Here is a 25,247-nt window from a genome sequence, read left to right as displayed (position 1 = left end):
GATCAACCAATCAAATTGCATCAACAATAACTTTGCCAGTGTCAGATTATATCACCTTGTGATTAAATTTGAAAGTGTTGTAGCATGTATTGCCTTTCGTCTATGAGTCATAAAATTCAATAAGGTTACCTATCAGATTTCGGAAAATTCAAGGTTAATTCAACCACCACCAATGATCTAAGACTATGAGCTTAACTAATGTTCAAAGTATTGTTTCAAATTTCGCGCCTTATGTTAAAATTCTGTTTATCACAATTCCCAAATTTAAAGAATACCTCTCTCGATATACCTAAGTTTTAAAATTAATCCTATAATTACATGTTGTAGTTATGTCTCAATTAGGTCAATTGTTTATCTTAGCAGAACCAACTGTTGTCTAGAAACGTGTTATTTGATAACTTCCACGAATTTTGAAAAGGAAATGAACCCCTGTACACTACCTCGTCAAGATCAATCACATGATACATCATGTTGCTTACGTTTATATTTGGCAGGAATAATCAAAACCAATGACGTAATTTCATTTTGACAATTCTCAAATTATCCTACAAAGTTTCAATGAACCAATGTCCTGGACTCCTAATCCATCATAGGTCAATAACTGATCATGTGATCATACTAATATTTGACAATGATTTACCTAAAGAAAGAGATACCACCCAATTTTAAGAACAATTATTAATTAAACAATAAGAAATGTAACCCTCCCAAAATTTAAGATTGGTACATAAATACACCTGTGTCTTATGAAAAAGTAATAAATCCTGTGCTCATTCAATAATAAAGCCGATCAAAAACCTGTACATTTTAATAGTTGGCCATAAGAGGGACACCAACTTGTTATTCGATAATTCCCAAATTTAAGGAATGGTTCTATGTACCCCAACAAAATTTAAAAGGGAACATAAAAATATAAAGGTAATAAACCTTGTACACATTCATCCTTATCAAAGAGAATAATCACTTCCAAAATTTACATTTTGGACAATTTTTTACCCATGAAAGAAAACGAAATTTATAAGAACTTATATTATTATACCAAATTGGGCAATTTCCTAACTTTGAGGGTGAGCCAATGTACCTCTGCCAAATTTAAGATGGAAGCATCGATGAACCTATATCTTAAGAAATAAAATAGACCCCTGAACACATTCATATATTCATATAAGATAATAAAACCGCATCAAAGGAGTCAATAACCTCCAAAATTTGAATTTTTAACATTTTTTATCCATAAAAGGGAACAAAATGGACCACCCAAATTTATACTAATACATATTAGGGTCGTATAGTACTATATTAAATGTTTAAATTTGGCAAAGTCCAAAATTTAAGGTAGAGGCCAATGTACTACTTCCAACTTTTCAACGAATGCACCAATGTATCTATATCTTAAGAAATAAAATAGACCCCTATACATGCCCATATAATCATATAAGGTAATAAGACCTCATCAAATGAAATACAATGGGTCAATAACCTCTGAAATTTGATTTTGGTAGTTCTTTACCAGTGAAAGGGAACGAGGTGAACCATCCCAATTTACAGTGGTACATATTGAAGTCCTGTACTATGATACCAAATGCTTATATTGAACAATTTCTAAAATTGAGTGGATGAGCCAAGGTACCCCCTCTCAAATTTTTAAAGCGGTGTATCAATGTACCCATGTCTTATGATAGGAAATTAATCCCCTATACATGACTATATAACTATATAAGGTAATAGAACGGTACAACATATTGCTTATGTTTATATTTTGGCAATTTTTTACCCATGAAAGGGAACTAGGTGGACCATCCAAATTTATCCGGATACATGTTGAGGCCCTGTACTATGATATCGAATGCTTAAATTGGAAAATTTCCAAAAGGGGATGAATTGTGCCTAAAGCCAAATCACATGGTACAACATATTGCTTATGTTTATATTTTGGCAATTTTTTACCCATGAAAGGGAACTAGGTGGACCACCCAAATTTATCCGGATACATATTGGGGCCCTGTACTATGATACCGAATGCTTAAGTTGGAAAATTTCCAAATTTGAAGGGGTGCGGCAAATTTGTACCCCTTAAAGGGAACGAGGTGGACCACCCAAATTTATCATGATACATATTAGGGTCCTATACTATGATACCAAAAGTTTAAATTGATCAATTTCCAAAATTGAAGGGGTGGGCCAATGTACCCCTCCCCAAAATTTAAAGGGGTGCACAAATGTACCTACGTCGTATGATAAGTAATAGACCCCTATACACGAGCATATAATTATATAATGTAATAGGACCTCATCCAAGGCGATAAATTAGGTCAAAAACCAAACACGTGGTACAACGTATTGCTTACGTTTACATTTTGGCAATTTTGTATCCCTAAAAGGGAACGAGGTGGACCACCCAAATTTTTCATAATACATATTAGGGTCCAGTACTATAATACCAAATGTTTAAATTGGGCAATTTCCAAAATTTAAGGGGTGGGCCAAGGTACCCATCCCAAAATTTTAAAGGATGCATTAATGTACCCATGTCTTATGAAACCTAATGGACCCCTGTATACACCCATCTAACCATATCATGTAATAGGACCTCATCCAAGGAGATAAATTAGGTCAAAAACCAAACACGTGGTACAACGTATTGCTTACGTTTATATTTTGGCAATTTTGTACCCCTAAAAGGGAACGAAGTGGACCACCCAAATTTATCATAACACATATTAGTGTCCAGTACTATAATACCAAATGTTTAAATTGGGCAATTTCCAAAATTTAAGGGATGGGACAAGGTACCCCTCCCAAATTTTTAAAGGGGTGCACCAATATACCCATATCTTATGAAAGGGAATAGACCCCTTTATACGTCCAAATAACTATATAACGTAATAACACCTCATCAAAGGGGATAAATTAGGTTAAAAAACCCCGAAATTTGAATTTTTTGCAATTATTTACCCATGAAAGGGAACAACATAGACCCCCCAATACTATTAGAGGTACATACTATGGTCCTACGCTACCATACCAAATTTTTAGATTTGGCAATTTCCAAAATTTAAGGGTGGTGGTCCTATGTACCCCTGCCAAAATTTAGGTGTCGGCCATGGTACCCCTGCCAAAATTTAGAGAGGGTGGTCCTAAGTACCCCTAGGTCATTGACCCCGGGCCAAGGGCATTGACCTTTGACCTATGACGTCACAAATGTCGGGGTCAAAGTCCAAAACGCGACCAAGTGGGGCCCATACTACTGCATAATCGTGGGACGTGGAACTGAAATGTTTCATTTTCAAAATCTGACTCAAGATTTGCCCACACAGGATTTGGGAAACGAAAACCTGCACAACATAATATTTCACACTCTTAAATAGTTGTCAGGGTCTACCACGATGCCAAGTTTTTGATCCTGATAAGATGAGTTCAGTTCATTCATACGATAACGTGTTGATCTATCAGGGAAAAATCAAGTGAAGCACTAAAAGAAAGCTACAACATGCTGTAGAAAGTTAATGAATCTGTAATGAGTGAAATATTACAACGCAAAATAATACACATACCATTCACTATGTTATGGTATAGTCATCAAGTTTCTGTAAACAACGGTCCGAAATTTTCACAATCTTTCAATTTCTTTCGATAGAAATTCGGTCATTGGTCACGGAGCCTATGCCAAACCGTCGTTTGAACTTGTTCATCGTTAGCAAATAGTTCTCTACTTAGATGTTCTCTAAGCTTGGTGAAAATATGAAAACAGCATGCTGCCAGATCTGGATTGTAAGGTGGTTGCTTAAATTCCTTCAATCCGAACTGTTCGAGGAAAGATTTGTTGTGTATGCCGCATGCGAGGTTGCATTGACGTGAAGGACATGCGTTTGCTCAAGTTGCCACGTTTCTTGTTCTTGAACGCAATGTGCAACGATCACAACGTTTGGCCGTAGAATCGATATTAATGGTCATGGCTCTTTGGGTAAACTCTATGTAAACAAGACCTTCGCAGTCAAATTAAATAGTGCTCACTTCCTTCCCCAAAGATAGGACAATTTTGCATTTCTTCCGCAGGTGAGGATGTGATTCCATTGAGACTCTATTTATTTCCGTTGTGAAATATGGTACCCATGTCCTATCCTCAGTAATGGTGCGACACAGAAACTCATTGCATGTATGTATGTATGTATATATACAGGGTGCGGCACGTAAAACCGGCCCGTCATAATATTCTGGTATATTGTGTTTTTGGCAACACTTAAATAATCTACCTTCCTACCAAGAGATGGCGTGTCGAGGTCGGGTCGACTTACGTGACCTGCAGCAGTCACGTGCAGCCGCAGCCAGTGAAACTTGTCGAAACCAGTTGAGAAAAATGCCTCGTTGTGTTAAGCCGGGTGAGTGTCAGTGTGTGATAAAGCCGTATTCGATACCCGAGCGTGTTGCCATTGTTGAAGGGTTCATTCTCACTGGATCTTTTGTGAAAACAAAGAATTTGTTTCGAGAGAAATTTCCAGGACGTTCTGTGCCAGCAAAAAGCATCATTCACACGCAATCCACCAGGTACCCCTGCATGATGAGAAGATTGGTGTTTGGTGGGCCATTTGCGCCACACGCGTTATTGGGCCCATATTCTTTGAGACGACAGTGAACAGTGACGTGTATATGGGAATCCTGGAGGAGTTTTATACACACTCGACCGAAGAGGAGCGTCAGTTATGTTACTTTCAGCAGGACGGTGCAACATGCCACACATCAGCTGCATCATTGTCCCTTGTGCATGAGATGTTTACACCAGAGAGGACAATCAGCAAAGGCTTGTGGCCTCCTCGGTCACCAGACTTATCCATGTGTGACTTTTACTTATGGGGACTGTTAAAGGGAAGAGTATACGAAACAAATCCACACACAATTGAAGAACTCAAGACCAGGATCCAGGATGTCACCAATAGCATTACAACACGAGAACTGACAAGCGTATATATGAATCTCCTCAATCGTGCCCACATGTGTGTTGAAGTGGGCGGAGGACACTTTCAGCACCTGCTGTGAAGGCTGCTGTGAAGGTGAGTAGTCATATTCAATACATTACATTTCATTTATGTTTTGTAGTTAATCATATTCAATACATTACATTTCATTTTATGTGTTCACTTTACGGGCCGGTTTTATGTGCCGCACCCTGTATAATATACACTGACGTCTAAATTTCAAGCACGGATGTGGTTTTCCCACAAATGTACCCATTATGATGCTTGCGACCAAAACAATGTCATACACGAAGAAAAACAAATGCAGAGCCACCTAGTCTGCCCACGAATGACATATGTGAATTGAGCAGTAGTCGGTGAGGGAGGTTAGTGTAATTGATGTGCGTGTGCATGGTAAGTGGGCAATCGGTTACGCCTGTTTTCTTAAAAACATCGAAACAGTAAGTAAATATACATTGGTACAATAGTACAAAGACAGCATTTGATTGAATTTGACCGTGGCCCCATTGTCGGCAAATTGGCAGAAGGACTGAGACTAACCAGTGTGGCACGAGGATAGGGAATTCATCACAGCATAGTGTCAAGAATGCGGTCGAGGTACCAGACGACCGGAAATGGGCAAGACGTGTAGGAGGTGATCGTCCACGATGTACCAACCCAGGAAAAGACCAATATTTGGTGTTAAGTGCGAAACAAAACTGTCGCAGTAATGCTCGGCAACTGATTAACTTCATTACAGCAAAGGGAAACGTATATCGCGCCAAACTGTAACCAGTCGATTACGTGCGGTAATACTTTATGCTCGTAAACCAGTAAAATATATCCCATTAACACTGCATCACAAAGGGGCTCGTCTGCGATGCTGTCAAGAGCACACTACCTGATCGGACTGGGATCAAATGATTTTTTCTTATGAAAGCCGCTTCTGTCTGTCATCTGATTCTGGATGGTAGTATATCTGGCGTGAATCTGGCACTGAGTACCACCAAGAATACATTGTGGAAACGAACAAACCAGTCGGTGGAATCATGGTCTGGGCCGGCTTAATAATGGACGGACGTAGTGAGTTACAGTTTGCAGAAGGAGGGACTGTAAGTGGCGCCAGAAATAGTAATGATGTTCTACTCCGTCAAGTTCGTTTGTTTCGTGAAACTGTCGGAACTGTTTATTTTATGGACGACAATGCACGTCCACATCGTACTGCTGCCGTGGCTACCCTCCTTGAAGAAGAGAATATTCATCGAATAATGTGGCCAGCGTAATCCTTGGATCTCGACCCCATAGAGCATGCTTGAGATGCTCTCGCGAGATATGTTGCCGAACGTATACCTCCACCCAGCACTCTTTCAGACCTCCGACAGGCTCTCAACGAGGAATGGTAGGCCATGCCACAAGAACTGCTTGGTAATCTTGTTTCCAATATGGCACGTCGATGTCAATCGTGCATTTCTGTTCGAGGAGGGCATATTCCATACTGATAACTCTACGAGAATATTCTACTGTACTCTTCTTTGGTGTATTGTGGACATAAGTTTCGACATTGGATATGTTTGCTTTTCATATTCATCATGTATGTTACTCTGTTTCTGTACTAGACACTTCATGAATCCAAGGATTACAATTTTACCCTCATGTATTGTATTTCCAACCCCAACCGACTCATAAACCTGGTATATTCAGGTCTTAGGTCACTTTATAGTTCGTGCTAAAGTTTTGGACAACAGTATATATATATATATATATATATATATATATATATATATATGTGTGTGTGTGTGTGTGTGTGTGTGTGTGTGTGTGTGTGTGTGTGTGTGTGTGTGTGTGTAACTTAATGTAGTAAACTTTGGGAGATGATTCCTGTCCCCGAGATAAAACGAAAAGTATAAACCAACCTGGGTGTAAAAATGCCTCGGAGCTTTGATCACCAGAAAATTTTCGGAAACATGCAAAAACAGCCATACTCGAGAACGACATGTCGGATCGAAAGCGGGCAAAAGGAAATGTCCATTATTTTTAGTCGTAGATTCCATTAATGTACAATCGGGTATAGAAACCAACCCCCTATAGATAAATGGTTTCACTTGTTCTTCTTTATACCAACCAAATTCATATACTGGCTGTTGATAAAGAACCTGTGAAAAGTACAGTGCGCCCTGATAAAAGTCGGCCTACGAGATATATTTTTCTAAAATTCCTCTAAATACCAGTTTTGTATTACACATTCATACAGTTGCTATTGGCAGAGAACGGGTAAAGAATAGAATTACTTTTCAAAAAATATGTATAAAGCCAGTAAAGTAATTAACATTTAGGTCTATTTGGTAAAATAGTGTAGGAGCTTTTCGTGTTGCTACTCATTTATTGCCAAAAGACTTTCAGAAGCTAAGCACAATCGGTATAGCGCAGTTTACAAGTTTTAAAGCTCTTTATTTACTAGTGTGATTGTTCCTGTGTGTTTTAGAAAATTTATTTTCATTTAATCACACATGTGTATATATATCTTTCTTTTGAATTCTAAGTGTTCTAATTTGAACGGTGTAATATTGCTTTTGATTGTTGAAATCTTGAACTTGATAGTTGTTCATTTTCCTCATTCAAGGTTTGATAAAATACTCGAAGGTATCCTACAGTTTCTTTAGGAGTCACCCTTTCACCGCCACTGTACTATACCCGATTGTACATTAGTGGAATCTACGACTAAAAATAATGGACATTTCCTTTTCAACGCTTTCGATCGGACATGTCGTTCTCGAGTATTGCTATTTTTGCATGTTTCCGAAAATTTTCTGGTGGTCAAAGCTCCGAGGCATTTTTACACCCAGGTTGGTTTATACTTTTCGTTTTATCTCGGGGACAGGAATCATCTCCCAAAGTTTACTACATTAAGTTACAACATATATATATATATATATATATATATATATATATATATATATATATATATATATATATATATATATATATATATATATATATATATATATATATATATATATATCGGGTGTTGCAAAATAAGTGTTACAACTCTTGGGAGGTGACTCCTGCCACTGGGAGGGCGGGTAAAAAATTCACTGAAGAAGTCATACCTGCACTATTAAATTTTGTATGTTTCACAATCCTACCATGCACGCGCAAGGGATTCCCCAAAGGAACGTAGGGAGTCCCGGATAATCTGCCAAATGAAACTTGGTCTAAATGGATATGAATTGATAGGCTTTCTACCAGGTAACAATAATTCGTTTGTATTAAGTCGATATGTGGAACAAATACAAAATGGCAGACACCTTCATGCCCATTGTGTGGTTACATAATCGCCAGGTACGGATGCTGGCCAACAGTGACATTCTGAGTATTAAGTGTAGCGAATTTGTACTCAAATGCTCTAGAAAGACATCTGGAGTGTCGGTAGAGCATAACAGATGAAACAGGGTGATTCACATATGTGGAAACACTTAACGAAAAATGCCCAGAAATGCACTCATACTCAGTAATGTGAGTTCAAAGCGTCGGAAATGTAAGGATTAGCGTCAAGAACATGAAAACCATTGCCAATTCACCAATAATATTCCTTCAAACCGATGCAATATGATGTGCACGGTTGCATACCAATAAGGATGCAACAACTGAGGCCAACTTGAAATTGTGCAATTGGACTCACTAAGAAACTGGGTAAACTAAATGAATGTCACTAGTGGGATAGCATGATCGATATTGAAATGTGGCCAATGTGTGTGTTGATATCAACATGTAGCTAATGAACAAATGTCAACATGTTCCATTACTCCTAGGACATCGTCCTACATGCGAAAAATAGGAAAATAACTACTCGGGTCTTGAATCTGAGGCCTTGGACTCCCAGTAGGATTTGAAACTGCGACCACGCGAGCAAAAGCAAGCACTCTAGCCCTGAGGTTCGAAGGAGCCTCACTTTCTCTGTATTCATTTCTTTGAGGAGTACACACTTTGTTTGGCAATCCCTCTTGTATAGCCTCCCGACATACTTGTGTGTTTCATTTTGTTACTCGTACTGCACAGTTGTAAACAATCAGAGCTTTAAGACGTTTCTTTCTATTTCTCACGTCGTTTTATTTTCCATATGTATGGTGTTCCAGCTGTAGTGTTAAATGTGCCAAATCGGTTCATTTTCGTCTTTGTCTTGGCATGTGCACTGTGTGTAAGATACGAATTTCTGGAATTTTCCTATATTTCGAGTACGTCATATGCCTCAGAAGACGTGGGACATGATACAAGTTTGTTATTTTCACGCTCTATCAGAATTTGAACCATGCATTAAGAGATTTCTTTTCATATGTGTCGACTGTGGGACAATGTCCCAAACAAAGAGGGACATTGATACAATCGTGCTCTAGTTACGTTCTACCAGAAGGTGCACCAGATGTAATAGCAGAATGTACAACGTTATTTTCCTAGTTTTCGCACATGAGACGGTGTTCCAGAAGTAGTGCGACATGTTGATATTTGTCCATTAGCTACATGTTGATATCAACACACACATTGGCCACATTTCAATATCGATCATACGATCCCATTAGTGACATTCCTTTAGTTTACCCAGTTTCTTTGTGAGTCTAATTGCACAATTTCAACTTGGCCTCAGTTATGCATCCTTATTGATATGCAACCTGCACGTCATATTGCATCGGCCCTAGGGAATATTATTGGTGAATTGGCAATGGCTTTCATGTTCTTGACGCCACTCACGTCACTGAGTATGAGTGCATTTCTGGGCATTTTTCGTTAAGTGTTTCCATACATGTGAATCACCATGCTTCATCTGTTATGTTCTCCCAACACTCCAGATGTCTTTCTAAAGCATTTGAGTACAAATTCGGTGCACTTAATACTCAGAACGTCACTGTTGGCCAGCATCCGTACCTAGCGATTATGCAACCACACACAACAGGCATGAAGGTGTCTGCCATTTTGTATTTGTTCCACATATCGACTTAATACAAACGAATTATTGTTACCTGGTAGAAAGCCTATCAATTCATATCCATTTAGACCAAGTTTCATTTGGCAGATTATCCGGGACTCCCTACGTTCCTTTGGGGAATCCCTTGCGCGTGCATGGTAGGATTATGAAACATACAAAATTATTAGTGCAGGTATGACTTCTTCAGTGAATTTTTTACCCGCCCTCTTTATGTTGGATAGTTTCCGAACTATTGGCTCCGAAAGTCATTTTCCCACGCTCTCGGCACCTTGTAGATCTGAAACTATGTCCGATAGCAGAAAGTTAAAGAGAACTTTTTTTCTTGTCTCAGTGGCAGGAATCACCTCCCAAGAGTTGTAACACTTATTTTGCAATACCCGATATATATATATATATATACTGTTGTCCAAGACTTAAGCACGAACTATAAAGTGACCTAAGACCTGAATATACCAGGTTTATGAGTCGGTTGGGGTTGGAAATACAATACATGAGGTAAAATTATAATCCTTGGATTCACGGAGTGTCTAGTACAGAAACAGAGTAACATACATGATGAATATGAAAAGCAAACATATCCAATGTCGAAACTTATGTCCACAATACATCAAAGACGAGTACAGTAGAATATTCTCGTAGAGTTATCAGTATGGAATATGCCCTCCTCGAACAGGAATGCACGATTGACATCGACGTGCCATATTGGAAACAAGATTACCAAGCAGTTCTTGTGGCATGGCCTACCATTCCTCGTTGAGAGCCTGTCGGAGGTCTGAAAGAGTGCTGGGTGGAGGTATACGTTCGGCAACATATCTCGCGAGAGCATCTCAAGCATGCTCCATGGGGTTGAGATCCAAGGATTACGCTGGCCACATTATTCGATGAATATTCTCTTCTTCAAGGAGGGTAGCCACGGCAGCAGTACGATGTGGACGTGCATTGTCGTCCATAAAATAAACAGTTCCGACAGTTTCACGAAACAAACGAACTTGACGGAGTAGAACATCATTACTATTTCTGGCGCCACTTACAGTCCCTCCTTCTGCAAACTCCAACTCACTACGTCCGTCCATTATTAAGCCGGCCCAGACCATGATTCCACCGACTGGTTTGTTCGTTTCCACAATGTATTCTTGGTAGTACTGAGTAGAGATGCAAGGGCTCGGAAAAAAACCGGCTTTTTTGGAAAAAAAAACTCGGTTTTTTCTGCTTTGCTTTTTTGCTTCGGAAATTTTGGGCTTTTTTCAAAATACTGCTTTAAATTGATAAAACAGACTTTGTATCGCTTCTCTATAACACAAAAAATCATTTAATTAGTGGTTGATGGTGATAATAATATAAAACATCGAAAATAAACTATGAATTTCGAAAAAATATTTCAAACAATTTTTCTTCAACATATTTACATTATGAATTCCACAGGATTAACCAATGTATATAATAAAAAATTTTTAACCTCCTATATACAAAAGTAAGCAGAGTTGGCAAGAACCGTGGTTGTTTTTGAAAATGCCAAAAACCCGTTTTTTGGGGGATGTTTAAACCAGGCTTTTTTGGTTTAAACCTGGCTTTTTTGACTTAGATTTTTTGCTTTATGTATTTATATTACATATTCACAGAAATAGCCTAAGTTTGTTTCGCCTTGATGTTATTATGCAACAGCGGGGTTATGCCGGAAGAACTCCCATAAGCTTAAAGAAGTGCGGTCAGTAAATTTCTTAAGTTGAGAATCTCCCGCCCTAGCCATTGGGAAAATCCCGTCATTACTTGAAATGTAAGACAATAACGGGAAAATCCTGTTATTGCTTTGCATGTAAAATTTAAAGGTCAACGTACCATAATCACTACGCTAAAACTGAGATATTAAATTACAAATTTAGTACCGGTACGTAGATATCATTGAAAGTCCAATCCAAGCTAATGTTGGAAGCTACGTAGGCAATCGATAAATTTTGCCAATTTCTATCAATATATTTAAGCAATATTGGCTTCTTTATAAAACAACACGCATTTAGGCATGTAGAAATATACAATTTGGTTTGTTTCGTATATTTAGGCTTAACATCCTTACGAAATACCGAGGTTATCAAGGAGAAGACTTTCGCTTAAACTGACATCCGAATCGCTACTTGGGTTACGCATGAAAGAAGGATTGTGGTTCGACCGAGAATTGAACATGGGACACCTTGATTAAAAGGTGAAAGGGAAATAAAACTATTGCAGGTGGTTTGATATCTGGAAACGTTACCATGAAGTTCACACGATTCGCATTTTTCATTCTTTTTATTTTTGTGGTTTAAACCAGTTATTAAAAAAAAAGTTGGTGTAAATCAGCCAACCCTAAAAGTAAACACTTCTTTCTAAAGATTACACAAATAACTAGCAAAATAGTATGTAGTATTTTTACTTCAAAATATTCCATACCCTCTTTTTGAAACAAAATAAAATTAAAATAAAACATAAGAGAAATACTTAGATTTATATGATACACTTAAAGGCTGCACATCTAGAGCTTTTGGTTCTGTATATTCTTGAAATTCTACAGTTAAGTTTTATAGAACCACCATCACAGTTTACCCAATCCTCAAGTTTTCTGAATTTTTAACAAGAGGGATTCAACATATCATTACGGAACTCCCCCCCCCCCCAAAAAAAAAGGACTACGGAATATATTTAAGTTAAGCTAAATACAACTGCACAACAAACATGACTGAGTGATTAGCTTTTGCGCTTCTATCGGGAAGTCCGGGATTCAACCATTCTGACAAAGCTTTTCTTCATTCCATCTGTGAATGTAGAAATAGTGCGTGTACTCTGAGTTGGGCGACTTCCTTTTTTATTGTTTTTAAATCGTTATTATTACTAATTACCAGCAGTGACGGTTTTGCGAAGGTTAGGGGGCGGTCTTTCGGACTGAAGCCCGTTCCCCGAAGTTACGGAATGTCTGCAACAAACGAAATATCTATTATTTATGCCTTTACTCATAAACTTTAAGCTCCCGTCAAATAAAAATTACGAATGTTTAAAAAAACTAAACATTAGTAAGAAACCCTTCCAAAAATACTTTTCTAAATCCGCCACTGATTCTCAGTATAAAATGATTTTTAAAGTTGTATCAGGAAGATTATTGCTAAACATATAAACGAAACGAAATATTAGTTATGCCTGTACTCATAAACTTCAAGCACTTCCGAAATAAAATTAGGACTTTTTAGGAAACGAAACAATCAGAAAAAACCCTCCTAAAGTACTTTTCTAAATCCGCTACTAATTATTTGTATAAATTGGTGTTCAAGGTTGTGTCCGGAAAATTATTGCTAAATCACTTCACAGCTACAGTATAACAGAAATGTGGAAGTACGGTTTGACGGATATATTGAAAAACGTACGCTTTGACGGATAAATAAAAAAACGGGCAAGTTTAACTTTTGCGCTAGAAGCTATGACAAACTAGAGAAGAAAAAAGATGTCGATAACTCAAAAGTTAAAATAAAGTTAAATAGCCTCTAAAATTGCCCTCAAATACTACATTCTTCATGTTAGCTTTAATTCGTAAAACATGTGCTCCATCCATCTTGATGGTGAATTTCAGAGCGAAATATTACATTCAGGTCATGGAATTCTTATCTAACTATAGAATATACTATAAGAAAGCTATTTAGATAGAAAAATCATGAAGTTGAAAAAAGCCAAAATTTCCAAAATTCTCGTTTTTTTCCCAAAAAAGCCGGCTTTTTATGTGAAAAAAAACATCGATTCAAAAAAGCCGGCTTTTTTGCATCTCTAGTACTGAGTGCCAGATTCACGCCAGATACACTACCATCCAGAATCAGATGACAGACAGAAGCGGCTTTCATCAGAAAAAAATCATTTGATCCCAGTCCGATCAGGTAGTGTGCTCTTGACAGCATCGCAGACGAGCCCTTTTGTGATGCAGTGTTAATGGGATATATTTTACTGGTTTACGAGCATAAAGTATTACCGCACGTAATCGACTGGTTACAGTTTGGCGCGATACACGTGTCCCTCTGCTGTAATGAAGTTAATCAGTTGCCGAGCATTACTGCGACAGTTTTGTTTCGCACTTAACACCAAATATTGGTCTTTTCCTGGGTTAGTACATCGTGGACGATCACCTCCTACACCTCTTGCCCATTTCCGGTCGTCTGGTACCTCGACCGCATTCTTGACACTATGCTGTGATGAATTCCCTATCCTCGTGCCACACTGGTTAGTATCAGTCCTTCTGCCAATTTGCCGACAATGGGGCCACGGTCAAATTCATTCAGATGCTGTCTTTGTACCATTCTACCAATGTATATTTACTTACTGTTTCGATGTTTTTAAGAAAGCAGGCGTAGCCGATTGCCCACTTATCATGCACACGCACACCAATTGCACTAACCTCCCTCACCGACTACTGCTCAATTCACATATGTCATTCGTGGGCAGACTAGGTGGCTCTGCTATTGTTTTTCTTCGTGTATGACATTGTTTTGGTCGTAAGCATCATAATGGGTACATTTGTGGGAAAACCACATCCCTGCTTGAATTTTAGACGTCAGTGTATATTATATATATATATATGCAATGCAATGAGTTCCTATGTCGCACCATTACTGAGGATAGGACATGGTTACCATATTTCACAACGGAAATAAATAGAGTCTCAATGGAATCACATCCTCACCTGCGGAAGAAATGCAAAATTGTCCTATCTTTGAGGAAGGAAGTGAGCACTATTTAATTTGACTGCGAAGGTCTAGTTTACATAGAGTTTACCCAAAGAGCCATGACCATTAATATCGATTCTACGGCCAAATGTTGTAATCGTTGCACATTGCGTTCAAGAACAAGAAACGTGGCAACTTGAGCAAACGCATGTCCTTCACGTCAATGCAACCTCGCACACGGCATACACAACAAATCTTACCTGAGTTTTATTTTTTCGTGGTATTTTCTCCTTGAGTAAAAACTGGAATTAGAAAGGAAGGTTTACATGGATTGTGATGTCAAATAATAGACTTCAAAGAATAATAAACACATATTCTTCCTATCAGAATATTTGAGGAGGAGTGGGGGGAGAAATCTTAGTTTTCTTTCCTAAAAGGAAATTTACAGTAACAACAATACTAATAATGCATAAAAGAATAAAAATCACGTATATCAATAACTGAAATTCAAGTAGAGATATTAAGTAACAAAAGTTTTTTTTTTTTTTTGTTTCATATGTCTGCGGCAATTACGAGTGATTATTTTTGCATTTTTTCCGACCCTACGAAATCAGTTTACATGGCTTCGTAGTTCACGAGGTGCCGCAATTTAAAGCCCGCGTTTTTTAAATTTTAATCACGACTTTTGGCATCATTATATTATTACAAGTATCTGAAGTATCTGTACTAAAATCATTGTTCATTGCAGAGTTAAACAGAGTCGTAGAACATATTACATTACAACCCAAAGTAATACATATTGCTTTTGAAGTACGGGATGTTACCTTCATTACTCTACTTCTGTTGGGGTGGGCGGATGGGTGGGCGAGGCCTTCCATTGAGTGGGCGGTCGTCCACCCTTAATGCCGTCCCTGCTATAATGTGATGTTTGGCATAGTGCATTGTACCTTTCACGGGTTCCTTATCAACTGTAACAGTACGCAATTATTGTTCAGAACTGTGCAATACAGAAGAATAAATAAAACCGTTTATCTTTGATGTGGTTTCGTAAGGGCGTCTTAAATAAAGGGCGCACTGTATTTTTCACGGGTTCTTTACCAACAGTAACAGTATGTATTCACTGTACAGAACTGTGCCATACAGAAGAATAAATAAAACTGTTTATCTTTGATGTGGTTTCACAAGGGTGCCTTATGTTAAACGCGCACAGTACTTATCACGGGTTTTTTAACAATAACAACTGTACGAATTTATTATTTAAAAAAACTAGTACCTTTTATTTATAGGTGATGCTTCGGAGGGCGCACCGGGACATGTCCCGATATCCCGGTGGGCCAGCACGGGCCTGCCCCCAATGTTATGCAATGCACTCCGGTTTAAGGGAGATGCGTGATTTCTTTTTTGAATCCTACTCACATATCAAGCAATATTTCGTGTTTTTTATGAAGATAAGAAACCCCTTTACCACTGTCCATTGCAAAATTACAGCTAAAACCGTTGGTAATGATAACGTAATTCGTGAGAGAGTAAATTGATCAACCTGAAATACACATACATACATACATTATATATATATATATATATATATATATATATATATATATATATATATGTGTGTGTGTGTGTGTGTGTGTGTGTGTGTGTGTGTACTCCCGGTGAATGATTTTGATTTGTATTATTAAGGTTTGTTTATTTTAAAGGATTAGTAAATTCGAACATATTTTGAAATGTTGCACCTTTGATATTTTGAAATGTTGGTCCAATATTACGGACAAGTTTTTGGAGGAGCACTTTGTAATCACTTTGAAAAATGCAATTTAAAATTAATAATTATCTATCTCAGCACTATTATCTATCTCATCAATTATCTTATTTCTAAACTTGTTTTTTGAGTAAAATTTTAGCAAACTCATATAGGTTTAGTATGAACTCAGGAAAAATTCCGGAAATATTGCTGTAAAATTAACCTGTTCCTATTATCATTGTTTTCCAGAGTGTAAATCTTACTTTATATATTTTAAAAGGAGGAATATTACTTATTATCATTATTATTGTCGTAGGCTGAACAAGGTGTCCCTATTGGTCTGAGAAAAAAGCGTTCGTTTGGTCAAGTAAAATCTTTGGACTCAACAAATAAACAGACGAAGAGGAAGGTAAGGAACTTCTATATAAATACTTCATTTTGTATATATATATATATATATATATATATATATATATATATATATATATATATATATATATATATATATATATATATATATATATCAATATATATGAATATGAATTTCTAGCCAAACATTTTCACTTTCTATCTGGTATAATTCTCAAAATATAATTAAAGCCATGAGATGTGATTAAAACTCCAGTAAATGCTTTGAAAAATTGACGCATATGATGATGGAAGTTTCCATTAAAAATTCTGGCACTAAAGGTAAACATGTTATTTGTAATTATGCGTTAGTAGAGTTCCTTGAAGAATACGTTGTACCTCTTCCGAAAGTACTTTTTATCATATATATATATATATATATATATATATATATATATATATATATATATATATATATATATATATATATATAACAAATGAACTCTTTTAAATTCAATACAAGATATATCAATTCTATTAAAGTCATCATAATTAGCATCCACTATGCATGGAACAAGGAATGTACTCAGTTACAGGTACAGTAACCAACAAAAATGAGGGTGAACACCTTTAACATCCTTTTTCTGTACTTCTACACAAATTGACCAATTAGGATCTAGTTTTCAAAAAGTAAAATGAAATCTTTCAGTTTTGCGTCCCGCGCCTAGGCTAAAGTAGAAGATAGTGATGAGAAATAAATGCAATGGTGGAATGAATAAAGTAGGAGGATAGACGAGAACTCAAAGCAAACCCACGTGAACAGTGTTTGCCCACCACAAAGTCCACTTGGCACAAGCTAGGATCGAACCAAGAACACCACATATTAGAAGTGAATGCTCTACCACCTTTCTTTTTAAGTTTGTTCCAACCGAGATACTGCGTAATCCAAACACGACAGGGACACGAACATAGAAAGATCCAGGAGAGTTAAAATTCCGACATTGCTCTTCAGAGGGATTCGAACCCCTGGTGGATTGTGCCTCATGATTCGAAGCAAAACGCCCGAGACCACTCGGCTATTGCCACCGGCCCCACTGAGCCACCGCGGCTACCATCCAATATAATTTCCAGTATTGTATATACAAAGAGTACGGTAGCGTTCAGTACATTTAAAAAAATCGTCGACTTGTTCCTAAATTCGTGATAAAAGAACATGTAGACTCCGTATAATAATTTTTGCTGTTGACTGTACAGGTAAAAATTTTGAAATTTTAATTAGGTAGATATACAGGGTATTTCAAAACAACACCGACAACGTTTGGGAGGTGATTCCTCACACCGAGATAAGATAGAAAGTATAATCAAACTTGGGTGAACCAATGCTTCCTTTCAGAGTTAGAGGCTGGCGAAAACATGAAAAAATGAATTTTAAAGGTCCATAGCTCCAAAACTATGGGACCTACCGTAGTCGGGTCAAGAATTCACTTAGGAACTAGTACGTGCCCTAAACAAATGTCCAGGTTTCAGAATTCTAAGGTACTAAAGCAGGGGCGGATCCAGGACCGACTTCTGGAGGGTGGTGGGTTGTCATACTGCTACTTTTAAGGGCTGCAAACTTTGGGATGGGTTTTATATATATATATATATATATATATATATATATAATAAGAAAGTTTCCGCTTCTGGGGCGGGGGGCAATCGACCCGATCGTGCCCCCTGGATCCGCCCCTGTACTCAAGCAACAATATTTATAGAGCTAGTTGGTGAGTGCTTAAAATTATATGCTCATGGCCAAACTCCCTCTATAAAAATGTTGCGTGAGTATCTCAGGATTCTGAAACTTGGATATTTGGATAGGGCACGTACTAATTCCGAAGTGAAGTCTTGACCCGAGTTCATTGTTTTATAGTTTTGGAGCTATGGACCTTTAAAGTTGATTTTTTCATGTTTTCGGCAGCCTATAACTCCGAAAGGAAGCATTTGTGCACCCAAGTTGATCTATACTTTTTGTCTTATCTTGGTGTCAGAAATCACCTCCCAAACGTTGTCGACGTTGTTTCGAAACACCCTGTATATATATTAGGCACCTAAAATGTATGTACCTCGGTAATTATGCCTTCTATATTTCCGATACGTTAAATATTCCATTTAACTATGCCACTATTCGAAAGGAAGAACAAATATAAAATGTTAATTGCATTGACTAAAATAGATTCCGTTCTTTTCCTTTCTATTCCCTGTAGAAGTGCAACTTTCCTTGAATAACGGGAGGATTATGTTCTCCACGTAAACAACAACGGAGGTAAAATCAATTACGCCCCCATATTTAAAAAAAAACAAAAAATAAACTGATGAGACCAAAAACCTAAAGGAAAATCAATCTTTTTTTAAAAAAATACAATTTATTCCCACTCACGCTTACAAGTTGATAAAATTAAAAGGAAAAAAATCTAACCCTCTCTTCGATTGTGGCACTCTTTGAATGGTTATATAGTATTTTGTATCTCAAAAAAAATTAAACAACATAAATAACACATGAGAATTTTTTCCCTTTTTAAGTTCACATGGGAATTTTAAAGACAAAATTTTAATTACAAGCACAAAGGATTAACGAGCTTAAAACATTATAACAATACGTAGTAATAGCAATAACACAGTAGTTAATGTAATACTGCTTTTATTATTACCGGATTGTTGTGGCTTAGTGGGATACAGTGACCTCGTAATAGCAGAGCCCCTATGACTAAAATGTACACGAAATACATGTGAATAATGCTGGTAGTTCTGCTCATTCATGGGGCCTCCGGGTAAGTGAGCATGGTGACCATGGGATAAAACGGTCCTGGTGCTAGAGTGCTCAGTTCTGGTGCGTGGAGGGGATACGGTGTCTCAATGGTAAGCGTTCACTTCTGGCGCCTGAGGTCCCTGGTTCGATCCGAGCTCGCGTCAATTAGGCTTTATGGTGAACAAATACCGTGTTCGTGGGGTTTTCTCGGGGTTCTCCCGTTTCCTCACAGTTTATTCATTCCACCATTGCATTTATTTCTCATAATCATCATCTCCTTTAGCGTTGTCGGCCTAAACGTGGGACGTAAAACTGAAAGATTTCATTTTCTGCTGCGTGGGATCTCTGGTTCGATCCCAGCTCTCCTAAAGTGGAGTTAGTGGTATGTGCGTGGGGTTTCTAGGGGTTATCCCATTTTCTCCTACTTTCTTCACTCCACTATCATCCTCCTCATTAACACCATCTCCCTTAGCCTCGGGGCATAATCGTGGAACATAAAACTTAAAATTACTATTATTATTAAAAGTAGATAATTAAAATATACTGCTATCATTTTTAGAAAGCACACAATTTTCCTGCCTGTTTTGTTGAAAGTATTTACGCTTACGAGCGTTAATATACTTAAGTCTAACAAGAAGTGTCTATTTCATTATATGCTTTGTAATTCAAATCTTCACAAAATAACTGTGTTGGTTCCTTTTATTTACCGAACTGTTGTTGTATTTATCTCCAGGACTTTCAATCTGCAGACTGACTAATACGATTTTTTTCAGAAAATAAAAAACCAAAAAGCACAAAACATTTATCCATAAATATGAAAGCTATTTGCAAGGGCATCCAAGGTGAAAAATTATTTGGAAATGTGAGCCATGTTGTAAACGAGTTATATGTTCGAAATATCCATGTCCCCATCCCCCCCCCCAAAAAAAAAAAAAAGAAAAAAGAAAATATCCTATTTTATCATAAAGAAAAGTTATCAGTGTAAATTTCTTTGCTGAAATTTGACCTGTGAGTTACTTGATAAATCTGATTCTCAAACAGGTTAATTATCTCTATATTATACTCTTATAAAACTTATAATGGTAATGAATAAGTTGATGATTTACGTTTATTAAAGTTTAATACATAATGAAAATTGGTGATCGAGGGAGTTTAATATACTAACAGATAATATATATTAATCAGAATCAATAATTTACTTCTCAATCACTTCCAGAGAAAGATGTCATTCTAGTTTGCAATTTTGTCCATGGAACAGTATGCAATTATTATGATAAACAGAAGACTCCAGCTACAGGCTATGGAGTAGTTATCACACGTGCAGAACAGTAACACTGGTGTAATTCTTCTGGACTTCTTCGCGAAGTACCTTGAGATATTATTTTTTCAGTGACTGGAGTGATTACCTGATCTCTCATTGATGTTTTTTGCTGCACAAATATTCTATGTTCAGAAATGAGTACTCTAGTTTTGGACGTTATTTGTATATTATTATTCTATGAAAATATCTCTCTCACAGATTAAAATGACACAGCTTTTTTATTAACCCTTTAAAGACGGAAGTGGCATCTAAATACACAGCCGATCGTTCTGGTGAGGATAATAATGTAGTACTTAAACACACTATCTAATCAGGAAGAACGATTGTGATTTATAAGCCTCATTTGTGTTTAGTTTGTCAAATAAGTAATTAAAAAACGAATCATAAGGTAGGTTGGTATTTAGGGCGTCCATTTTTTTTTTGACTGACTGAAGAAAGATTGATAGCCGTCTCTAGTTATTTTTTTTCTTTTGATATTCATTGGATTATTTTCGTGGCGTGAGTTGCTCCGGTCAATTAGGATCACTGCAGTAAGCCATCTTGTACGATTATCAATGATTAACTGGATTATTTCGGTTCGCTTGAACCTTAATCTATAGGTACTAGATCAAAATACGTTAATTGTATGTGTCATCCAGGCTGCGAGTCACGCACTGAGAAAAATCCGCTCTCCGAACACCGGTATATTGTACAAACATACGTAATCCTCTTGCTTACTACAGAAATTAGTACGCAGCATACGTTATCCATATGCTACATAGGTGCTGCCCTTTGATGTTACATCATGTCATTGCAGGATGTCTGATATCTAACAGTCTTCCTTATATTATGAACATATATATATATATGTTACCTTCGTCAGCTATATGTTATATACGTCCATTTGTATATGAGATCCTGACCGAATATATTGTTCCATACGGAAAGTACGTACAGATGGAACACTTATACAAAAGTATTATAAAATATGTGTTTTCAGTTATACTTTGCTGTACGTTAAATCGAAAAACTACAAGATTTACAAATGTAACATACGATTTTACGTGCGCTACACACATTCTTTTTCTCAGTGCGGGAGCGTAGAGTTGTCAAATTTAAGTTTGCTCTGCTGTTTCACCTGAAACCTTTCGCGTTTCATTCACGATATTTGACAACTGTTTGCTTACAAGTAGGGGTTAAAATGAGGGGGGACGCCAGTGGACATCGTTACCCCACTTTCAAAAAATACCTCTGGCCGTCCCTCCACTTCTTAAAAAAAATACAATGTGCAAAGATAAGGCACGTGGGATGGCATGACATCATGCGTCACCCTACATTTTCAGATCCACTTTTACCCCTTCCTACACGTCACGCTTAACTGAAGGCGGGAAATGTTCAACCCTAAATCTCATGTAGTTAATAGTAGTTTATAATGCACAACAAAAATAAAAAGTGCTTTCGTTTTTTCTTCCAGGAAGCACCCAGTAACAGTGGCCGGTAGACTTCACATTGGGAGGATCTCCAGACTACGCTCTACAAAGTTTTATCTCAAGAATAAATTTTTAAAGAAAACATGGGGAAAAATAAATTATGAAAATAAAATATAACTTTAAAAAATTAGACCCTCTTTATTATTCCTCTCTTAAACTAATTAGTAAATAATACTCTTTCCATTATAGACCCCTATTTTCTGTTGGTAAATATGTATATGTATGTGTATGTTTCTGTCATCGACACTAAAAGCAAACCATAGGAAATATATATATATATTCTTTACAAAAACGAGAGCAAATAAATTCACATGAATGCACAAAAGATTACAAATTAATTATCACATATTAACCTACCTCTTTAAAACAAATCTTCCATATAGGTGGCTGGAAAAATGGAGGAAATGTTTTGCAATTGTTTCATTCGTTATTACATTTTTTTTCAGTTATTATTTAAAGCTTTCAGTGTATAAAGAACATAACTTTTAACATGAAATCTTGTGTATAATGTGTGTTTAAATATTTTTTGAGTTGTTTGATTTGTATTTACAATATGTAGATGATTTTTGTAAATAAAGTCGGGCCTTGACACAAGCAATAGATCATTCTCTGCTTTTCCCTTATTTTTTAAAAGAAAAGTTTTCTAGTAGATATGTATATGTTTTAATTTATTATTGTTATTATGGCAGGTATGTTGATGTGGAGGTCGAACCACAACAGTTTCATTATAGTTGTAGTCACATTGTTAAGATTGCTGATTACTTAAGATTGCTGATGACTTTGGGAATGATTCGAAACGTGTTAAAAGGAAGAGAATTCTAACCATGCTTCTTTAATTGTAAAATGATGCACATCTAATGTATTGAACAAAACAGGAATGTAGACCCTACCTTTAAAAGCATAGGGATACGAGGACGGGGTGAAAAGTTCTTGGCCTGACAATGAAAAGACTGTGAATTTCAGTTCAAAAATGATTTTATTGTTCAACATAATCTCCCTTAACTTCAATATACTTGGTCCAGCGTTTCTCCACCATCAGTATTCCTTCCCGGAAGTGAGAGTCTGGAAGGTTATGAAAATAGTCATCCACGATCCTCTCAACTTATTTATTCGATGTAAAGCACTTCCCGGAATGAAATTTCTTCAAGTTAGGAAACAAATAGAAGTTCGATGGTGCCAAATCAGGAGAATATGGGGGATGGCCGAACAAATCGTACCCCAAATCCCGCAGTTTTTCCAGCGCCAAAGCACCCTTGTGCACAGATGCGTTGTCCTGGTGAAAGATGATTTTCTTCTTCTTCAAGCCAGAACTCTTCTCGCGAATTTTGGCATCCAGCTGGTCAAGAAGGTTGAAGTAATATTCGCCTGTAATTGTTCTCCCTTTTGCAAGGTAATCAATTAACAGGACTCCTTTCGCATCCCAAAACACACTGGCCATGACCTTTCCGGCCGAAACGATCGTCTTCGCTTTCTTCGGCGCTGCACCACCGGCTTCCACCCACTGTTTGGACTGCTATTTCATTTCCGGCGTGTAGTGGTGAACCCATGTCTCATCCATTATCACAAATAGCCGCACAAAATCTGTCGGATCCCTTTTGAATCGGTCCAAAGATTGCTGCGAAAATCGTTTTCGCATTTGCTTTTGGTCGGCAGTCAGCAAATGTGATACCCGTATTGCACAGAGCTTTCGCATGTCTACTTCTTTGTGCAAGATGTTTCATACCCGTTCCTATGATATCCCCACACTTTCAGCTACCTCACTCATAGTGAAGGGTAAATTCCTGGGAAGATATTTTTCGGGAATATTCCCTGGGAAGATTCCCGGGAAGATTCCCAAAATGGGAATTTATCCGGGAATTTATGTACAATCAGAAAGAAAATTGAATTCTATTACTATATTATGATTTGAAAGTTGAATTAATTTTTATATCACAGCATATTATTACTGTTGTCCACAGAGTATTCTTTAAAATCTATATATTCTGAACGGTACTATGTTACTTTATTAACACTTTATTATATTTAGAGAGTACGCATAAATGTATATTTGTTTATAATATGTTGTATCAATTAAATATGTGTGAAAAAATTATATAGTAACAGTTTAAATTTATATGTAAGTGGGTTTGCTCAACTTCACTCTATTACTGATATTATAAATACATTAAATTTATAAATGTCATAAACCAATTAGATTGGGTAAATGCTAGAACATACATGCATCACCAATTTATCAACATTTGCGCACACATATTTATGTTCACAAAATTTGCAAGATACTTATTTATATATTTTAGCACTTAACATTGCCATACACGACCTTTCATTCTACCTATTTCTCGAAATTCCATACATTAATTCACATGTAAAAGTAGTCCTAGTACCTCTTCAGGAATTCGAGTCAGAGAGAGTAGACAGACCGACGTCTATTAGGCCTACTAATGGTGGTTCAGGATTTATTAATAGCACTTCGTCTCTATTTCTACATAATTCTAAATTACTTTACAAAATTGTTCCTTTTCATCATTTGTAATTTAGTACTTTGCTAATTTTGGCTGTTCTTTAGTATTGGGGACCAGCTTTTGCACCTACATTTTTTTTTTTTTTTTTTTTTTTTTTTTTTTTTGCGATATTCTATTCCGATGCGGTTGTTTGATGGTTTCATACGTTAAATTACGTTACCAACATTAAATTCAGACAGCATTGCAGAGCGAGCGTTAGCGAATAAAGGCGGGTTAGAGCCCCGCATGGCACGTTATTTTTTTATCTTCGTTACCAACAATTCACTTTCTTTTCTCACATAAATCACTTCCACTTACCTTTCCGTTTTGTATAAATCCCCTACTGCCTTAAAAAATGTATGTTCGATACTTTCTGGACTACTTGAACATCACTATCAACTCATTTCTTCCGTAAATCATCTTACTTTTTGCTAGTTTTGGCCTCTAATACTAAACGATTACCCTACTTTTTAGTG

The 25,247-nt window shown here is 36.9% G+C and overlaps 1 protein-coding gene across 2 annotated transcripts in view; it reads left to right on the top strand.

The window, feature by feature from the left end:
• The window catches only part of CCAP (Crustacean cardioactive peptide), a 305,737-nt gene extending 283,337 nt beyond the window's left edge, over positions 1-22,400 (top strand). For both annotated transcript variants that reach the window (XM_081734545.1, XM_081734535.1), the window contains exons 5-6: positions 16,664-16,756; positions 22,255-22,400. In XM_081734545.1, the coding sequence (XP_081590671.1) occupies positions 16,664-16,756; positions 22,255-22,281 (120 nt within the window). In that variant the 3' untranslated portion in view covers positions 22,282-22,400. The remainder of the gene's footprint in view (positions 1-16,663; positions 16,757-22,254) is intronic.
• The last annotated feature ends 2,847 nt before the right edge of the window (positions 22,401-25,247 follow it).

This window comes from Thermobia domestica, chromosome 1 (genome assembly GCF_964235325.1).
Source record: "Thermobia domestica chromosome 1, izTheDome1.hap1.1, whole genome shotgun sequence".
Classification (NCBI taxonomy): domain Eukaryota; kingdom Metazoa; phylum Arthropoda; class Insecta; order Zygentoma; family Lepismatidae; genus Thermobia; species Thermobia domestica.
The sequence above is the reverse complement of the archived record's forward strand: the minus strand, read 5'-3'. Positions and strand labels throughout refer to the sequence as shown.